The 8,314-nt window shown below is 31.7% G+C and overlaps 1 protein-coding gene across 1 annotated transcript; it reads left to right on the top strand.

The window, feature by feature from the left end:
- Window positions 1–5,280: 5,280 nt before the first annotated feature.
- On the top strand, window positions 5,281–6,387 carry LOC131102137 (fidgetin-like protein 1). Its single transcript, XM_058047637.1, has 2 exons — window positions 5,281–5,764; window positions 5,825–6,387. The coding sequence occupies exons 1-2, from the start codon at window positions 5,281–5,283 to the stop codon at window positions 6,247–6,249; spliced, it is 909 nt and encodes a 302-aa protein (XP_057903620.1). The 3' UTR covers window positions 6,250–6,387.
- Window positions 6,388–8,314: the final 1,927 nt, after the last annotated feature.

The raw sequence follows: 8,314 nt of genomic DNA on the forward strand, positions 1-8,314 counted from the left end.
GTGCAACTATCAATGTAGAAAAATACCAAAAATTATTTGATGCAGCTCTCATACAAATACCGATCAGAAAATTTACGAATAAAATTCACTACCTGAAAGAATCAAATTTCAATTATGAGAAGGAAATTATTGAAATCATCGTAAATATTTGTAGAAAATCTAATGAAGGAGATATTTTGGTGTTTTTGCCAGGTGTCAGAGAAATTGAGAAAATTGCCACACAGATTGAATATACGGTGACATCCTCAGTAGAAATAATCAAACTGGCCGGTTTTTATACATTGAGCAATCAAATGAAAGTTTTTGAAAAGATGGACAGAAGAAAAATTATTTTATCAACAAATATTGCAGAATCGAGTGTTACAGTGAATGATCTGGTTTATGTTATTGATTCTGGTCAAGTAAGGAGGTGTATAATTAGAGGAAAGGCTGAATCGTTAGAAACTGTCGAGATTTCTAAATCATCTGCAGATCAACGAGCAGGTCGTGTCGGACGAGTCTGTCCTGGAAATGTTTATAGAATGTATACAAAAAATGATTTCAATATATTTGAAGAGGATCTAGAACCAGATACTGTTTGTGGTGATATCACATCTCTAGTTCTTAAATTTTTACGTGCTGATTTGGATTTCACTTCTTCGATGAAATTGCTTGGTTATAAACAGGTCAGATTTTATAAAGAGACATGTTTCAAATTGATGAGATTAGAATGTATCAATGATGAAGGAAAACTCACTGATATAGGAAAATTTGTCTCATTATTGCCAATGAAGGTTGAACTCTCAAAAACACTTTTACGATCGAAAGAACTGGGTGTTTTCAACGAAGTCGCAATAATTTGTGCATTTCTAGAGGTAGATCGAATCTTTTACGATGATTTTCGATACCGAAATGAGATACAAACTCTCTTAAAAGTAAAATCAGAGGGTCTTGGTGATCATATCAGTTACTTAAATATTTATATTGAAGCGTGTCGAGCAAACTTTTCAGAGAAATATTGCAGTGATAATTATATCAAACATTCAGCTATGAAAGAAGTAAACATGGTGTTCAATCAAACCAGGAAATTGTTCCTGCAAGGCAATTTGAAGCCATTCAAGTTGAAGAACCTGAAAAAAACACGAAGCATGAGCAAAATCATCCGCGCATTTTGTGATGGTTTCAGATTAAATCTTGCAAAGAAATGTGACAAATCCTACATCAGAGAAACCGATCGTCATATCAAAGTAAATATCTTTGGTGGTTCATCTTTACAAGATGCACAGCCAGAATTGATTGTTTTCAACAAACTATTGCATACCAGTCAATATTTGATGATTGAAGATTGTCTATTAATTCCATCAAAAGATTATCTTAAAAAAAGTTAATGAATAAAATTTCTTATTTGTTCCAGAATATTTGTTATTTGTCTGAGATGTTTTGTTCTTGTTTGTTATCGCATCGACATTTTTATAAAGAATAATTTTGGAGGCCTTCCAATGGCGGCACTCAGATATAAAAACATTCGTTTCATTTCAGATGAGGCTCATGAAGAGCGAAAAAAGGCACTTTTCAAGTATAAATATAACGGAGTTGATAAATCACTTGTTTTTAAATATATTATGAGCCATGTTTGGAATTTTTCTGTCAATCTTTTTCCGAGATGGCTTGCACCCATTTGTATAACATTGCTTGGATTGTTTTTTTATGGTGGGTTCTTTAAGTCTGAGTCTTTATTACGATTTTGAATGTCTTGGAAAAGCACCGTCATGGGTTTATTTTACTCATGCACTTTGTCTTTTTCTTTATATGCTGTGTGATGCTGTTGATGGCAAGCAAGCCAGACGAACAAACACGGGATCGCCACTTGGACAGCTTTTCGATCACGTCGTTGATTCCTTTGTTGCTTCAATGACGCCTATAATGTTAGCTAGCGCACTTGGCCTAGGCATTTCACTCGAAATGGTTCTTTTCATTGCCAATTTCAAATTCTGTGCATTTTTCGCAAATTTAGAGGAATTTTTTACACACTAATTCGTTTTAGGAACAATCAATGGACCAACAGGGGGTATTTTATCAGGTATTGCTATTTTCTTATTGGCAGGTTTTCTTGGCCCAGATTTTTTCAGTTTCCTTTTGAGAAACGATTTGCATCCAGTTTTGACCAATTTGGCAATTTTTGGTCTTTTTATGGCAGCTCTCGTTGCGATTTTGACGACATTCACAGTTTTAAAAGATCCAAAGGTAAGTGAAAGATCTCAGGTCATCTTCCATGCACTCACACCAATAACATTCTATATAACATTTTTCATGTTAACAAAACAACTCAATCAACCTTGGAAGTTCTACGTTTTACTTCTTTGTGAAATGTCGAACTTCTCAATTTTGATCATTGAAATGATATATACCAGTTTTGCTCATTTAGAAATACCTGCTTATTCACCAACGACCATAGGTTTTATCCTAATGCTTCTTTTTACCTATCACGATAAACAATTGTATGTTTTGACTGGTTTGAGTGTTTTTTCTCTTTTTATTGTGGTCTATGCCGTTTTCAAAGAGATTTCTGAAATTCTTGGAATTTCAATTTTTACTATTCCGGTTGTTGAATTAAAAGAAAACGAAAAGAAAGATTAAATTGAGTTTCTTTTTCTAAAAATGTTTAAATGATATTCTATAATTTATTGTTTTATATTGAGTCTTTCTATGAATGTGTGGAAAATTTATAACCGCAATCACACGTATAAAAAATTGTTTGTCCTTCATCAGCGCTTCGCAATTGAACGGCTTTGTAATACATTTCCTCACTACCACATTTCGGACACGTTTCAGAAATTTTAGCTCCTTTGTCATCATTTTTAGACTTTTTATGTATAGAATAATATTTCTCACTTATTATAGGTTTTCTAATTGGTTTTTCTTTACAGATTCTACAAGTTGAATTATTTGGCAGATATGGTCCACATTCACAGAACATTTTTAGGGTGATACGATGATGGAAATTTCATTTTTTTTTTAAATATTGAAAATTAGCATATAGGCTCGTTTTTTATATAATTCGACATCTGTTGTCAAATGTGATCTCAAGGTATTCTCGATTAATTTGACGGTGTTTTATGATATTGAATCAGGAAATCTAATTTTTTCCAGATCCTCTTTCTTTGGTCTAAAATAATTTAGATGTCAAATAAAACCCTTGAAAGAATCTTAAACATGAAATTCGCCATTCCAGACGTAACATTCCTGATAAATAAGAAAGTAAAAGTTATAATAACAAAGAAAAGATATTTTATAGGCATCCCTAAAATCGACAGATGCATTTTTTAATATGAATTTAATCGATGTGACTGATGAAGAGAATCAAAAATTTCCGGTGGTTGTCTTAAGAGGACAGGCCATTGAGAATATTTACGCTTTCAAATAATTTATTCTTTCAAATAAATGGTTGATTTTTTGTGTACATAAGCAAGGATGTGCGTAAATGAACACTCATTTTTTAAATATACAGACAAATTGATTGTTCATTTACGGATATCCCTCAATGATCATTTGCTGTCTTTTTCTTTTTGTCAAATAAGCGTTTACAATCGATGAGCAATCACGGATGAAAAGTAAAATCAGAGCACTGAACATTGTAGAAACAACAGAAGTGTTTTTAAAAATGAGAAATGACACCAAGGCAGCAGAAAATGGTAACAAAAGTGCAAAGTACGATTTTTCTACTGTTGCTGGCAGTGTTCCTGGAAATATATCCATGTAAAACGATGATGTTGGAGAAAATTCATCCAAATCAGGTATGGTCCAGTCTTTTATCATTTTTAGGAATATTTCATAGACAAAAAATATTATCGGTGAGATTGTGAAGAGCCAATTGTCTCTCAGTGACTCAGAATTATCAAGATAAGTGAAAAAACTGATCAAAACATAAATTACACCAGAAAAATAAGGTTTTAAATGGATCAATGTGAGCGGTATTAGTGGAAAAAGGACCAAACTACTCATAATATAACTCAAATTAAGATCTGTCAAACTTATATGCTCACTAGATGAGAAAATCAAATTGCTAAGTACTTTGTCCTTTTTCGTGATCATAATAAGCAGAAATCCGTAAAAAAATAAAAAAATGTATGTTAAAAGCAGAGTGGTCATCACAAAAGAGGCCAAAAGAAACATTTTTATGAAATTTCTTACCACATCAAATATACGAAGAAAAGAATATTCTTTGATAACAATTTTATAAGGAGCTTGGCATCTTGTACATGCCAATTGTTTCAGTTTTGTCTTAATGATATACGATTTAAAACATTCTCTGTGAACATATTGCATGCTACCTTTGCATTTGCACGGACTAAACCATTTATCGTATAAATTATAAGTTTTTCCTTTGATAGGCCGTCTATGAATTGTTTTTTGATCGATTTCACCACTTTCAGAGGCAGATACCACAAATTCATCATTTTCTTGACAAAAAAAACAAATAATACTGTTGTCCATGGGTGGTGCGCATTTTTTCTATCAAAAAAGAGAAGATTTAAAATGACAGGACACTCAAAAATTTTACATTTGATCAGTTTGTATTATTTAAAAACAAAAAAATAAGTGTAAAATGATAGAATCGTAAAAAAATTGAGATGTTTATCGGAAAATTTTCTCATTTTTTTGATAAATTATCAATTAATAGAAAATAGTAATTTTTTTCATTTCAATTTGGTTAAAAGAATAACAACTCATTGAAATAGATTTAAATTGTTTTGACAGATTTTTTTGAAAAAAATTTTCAAGAACCTCATTCCTTCCAGCAAAAAAATCTCGATTAAAATCGTGCAGTTTAAATCCCGTTCGAATGTGATATGACAAAAAGGAAATGTGGGATAATTCAAATATTTTAGATCGCAAGATGCCCCAGAATGGACAAGAAATATTATGAGTTAAAAAAACGAGTAGGTTATCCATTTTTAGCAGATCCATCAGTAATTGGTAAAAATATAACTGAAGATATCAAAATAACTGAAAAAGAAAATCAATACACAAATCTGATGAAAGAATATTTGAAAAATGAAAATATTGATGAAAATGTCCTCTTACAAATTTATCAAAAAGCAGTGGTTGAAAAAGGAGAGGAATTTTTAGATTTAGATTCTATTGAAAAAGCTTTGGTCGATGCTGAGCCTGTTGAAGAGGGCCTCTTTGATGAAAAGGTGCCTGAAGAAAAAAAACACAAATGTTGAAATGGGCTTCAGATCAGCCGGAACAATTAAAAAAACACCAGAAAATGGACCAGAAAAGGTTAATTCACAACGAATGCCAAGAAAAGAAAACCTCAAAGAAAATGATCAGGATGCACATCTTAAATCTCGTGTAGAATCTACAATTGTCAACATCTCAGAAGTAAATTGGTCAGATATTTCAGGTTTAGCACGGACAAAGGCTCTTATCCAAGAAATAGTCATATGGCCAATGCTACGACCAGATCTCTTCACAGGATTAAGATCGCCACCAAAAGGTATTTTACTTTTCGGACCGCCAGGCACGGGAAAAACGATGCTGGGAAAGTGTATTGCATCACAGATTGATTCAACATTTTTCTCGATTTCTGCCAGTTCTTTGACATCTAAATGGATGGGAGAAAGTGAGAAAACTGTAAAGTTTCTATTCGAAGTTGCACGAGAAAAAGCACCATCTGTCATTTTCATTGATGAAATCGACTCGTTGCTGTCGAAAAGGGCCGAAGGTGAATCCGAAGGTGGTAGAAAAATTAAGACGGAATTTTTGGTCCAGTTTGATGGTATTTTAAGTGGTCAACAGGAAAGTCAAAATGAAACTGCTGATAAAAATGCTGATCAAGGATCTCAAAAGAAGCCGAATAATAAGAGTGTTTTGGTCATCGGGGCAACAAATAGGCCACAAGAAATTGATGAAGCTGTTCGTAGAAGATTTGTCAAACGCGTTTATGTGCCTTTACCTGATCAAAGTGGAATAGAAGACCTTTTAAAGTCTTTATTATCGCAATATGATTGTGATGTTCAAAAAAACGAGTATAAAGAGTTGAGTGAAAAACTTATCGGATACTCAGGATCGGATATTTATAATTTGTGTAGAGAGGCCGTAATGGAGCCATTGAGAGAAATCGACATTTCCAAAGGGATGAGTGAGTTGAGACCGATAAAAAGCGATGATATAATCAAGGCAATGAATCAAATCAGAAAAAGTGTCTCAAAAGATGATCTCAAAGATTATGAAAGGTGGAATGATGAATATGGAAGTAAATGATGTATTTTTGACAATTTCGTCTCGTATTTTACTTGGTTTCAAAAAAAAAAACAAATTTTTCGACCCCTTGTCCTTGCGCAGTGTGAGCTAATCTGACGATGAGACTTAGTTGAGTCGGATCTTTGCTAAAAGGAAGCTTTCACGGATCAACTACCATCTTTGATGGTTAATTTTTGGCAGAGCATCCTGCTCTATGAATAAAGTTTATTTTTCACACTTCTTTTACATTTTACTCATAATTGAAAAGTTGCAAAATTTTATAAGAAAATAAATGAATAAGTGAATTTTGCTTTCATTTTTCGTTGAGAAAATCATCATTCGAAGATGAATTCTGTAAAAAATTCATATCAACCTCAAAAATATCCATCTTGGCTGTAGAAGGTTTTGATTCTGAGAACAATCTATTTTTGTCAAAGAGATTCATATTTCTATCCAAGTAAATTCTGATTTTTCCAAGCTGAGCCGCATCATTTGACAGAAGCTTTTGATATAAAATATTTCGTATTTCAGAAAGATTATTTGTGTTATTCTTTCTCAAATGTACAAATTTCTTGAATTTGTCCTTGAAAGATTGAGAAGAAGACAATTCATCCATGAAAAGTTTTTTATGTCTGAGCGCTCTTTCTATAAACTCGTCAAACATAAAATAGAAAGTAAAAAATGAAACAAAGCAATCAGGTGGTGTCATTTCGAATTTTTCAAGTGTATTTATTGTGCTGTTTAGATATTTTTTAATTCTATTTTGCTTCTCTTTGATGAGCCGAAGTAAATAATTGTCATCTAAATGTGAAAAATTCTCGATTTGTTCTGATTCGAAAATTTGAGACTCAATTTTAGAAAGAAGTTGTAAAATATCCTGTTGTATTGTAAAAACATTTAAAGAGTTTTTGAATGAAGATGAGGACCTCGTGCACATCATTTTTGTCATAAAAATGAAAAGTGTCAACAAATTACCAATCATTTTAAAGAATCGAAAAAAAAAGACTATGTTCTTGAGAAACAGTATTTCTAGATGGTGGATCGTTTTTTTCTCTTTTATAGATGATTTTCTGTTACGTCATCACCAAACTCTGATAAAACAATAAAAATCATGAAAAAACAATTTTAATAACGAAAAAGCACACATTTCCATATTTTTTTTTTAATTCAGTTGTTTCTACCTCAAATGCTGATAAATTTAAAAATTTTCAACGAATTATCAGAGGAAATCAACAATTTTGACACTTCAAGAAAAAATTTCTGAATAATCTACGGAAATATTATTTCTTTATCAATTTCAGACTTAAGATTTTTCTTCTTTTAAGCTTAAATGTCTTTAATGGCAATTAATCTTAATTTAACATTTAAAAATCTATCTAGTCCATCGTTCATTTTAAACCTAAACAGATTATCATAAGCACTGATGAAAAAAACGGCATTTTATTATCAATTCGTGTTCAAAACGCCCTTCATAGATGAAATTGAATTTTTATCACGAATTAGATTTGACAAAATCGACAGTTATTGAGATAAACCATCCAAAACCGAAGAAAAGGAAGCAACAAGATGATAATTATGATTTTGATGATAAACTTATTGAACATATGGATTATGAGGATGAGCTCGTACAGATTGAGTCAAATATTGAGAATTTCTTCGTTTATCAAGGAACACTTGAGGAACACAGCCAGCACGTCTTAAAAAAATACGAGCAACGACTCAAAAAACTTCCAAAACAGAAAGCAATCAAAATAAAGGACCATTCACAACAATTTGCAGAAAATTTCTCATTTAAAATGATAAGTCACTATAATGATACAAAAGCCTATTTAGAAAATGAAATTAGAGAATTTGGATGCTCTCAATTTAAACTTTTCAAAGATTTTGAAATCATACCTGAAAAAGAAATGAACCTAGCAAAATCTTCATTTTTGATAGAAAGTTTGATCATTTTGGAAGCACTTTTCACAAACAAGACATTTCGAGATATTGTTGCCGATCTCGTATTGTTGAAAGGCCTAATTTTAGTCCAATCTGATTTAGATACCATCATTTCTAGAAACAGAACAAGAATAAACAGAGATCA

Source organism: Doryrhamphus excisus, chromosome 14 (assembly GCF_030265055.1).
Source record: "Doryrhamphus excisus isolate RoL2022-K1 chromosome 14, RoL_Dexc_1.0, whole genome shotgun sequence".
Classification (NCBI taxonomy): domain Eukaryota; kingdom Metazoa; phylum Chordata; class Actinopteri; order Syngnathiformes; family Syngnathidae; genus Doryrhamphus; species Doryrhamphus excisus.

Bases quoted from the DNA above. Each gene is read 5' to 3' on its own strand.
- LOC131102137 (XM_058047637.1), top strand. From the start codon at position 5,281: ATGCCAAGAAAAGAAAACCTCAAAGAAAATGATCAGGATGCACATCTT. The intron at 5,765-5,824 runs GTATTTTAAGTG...ATGCTGATCAAG, and splicing joins ATTTTTGGTCCAGTTTGATG to GATCTCAAAAGAAGCCGAAT.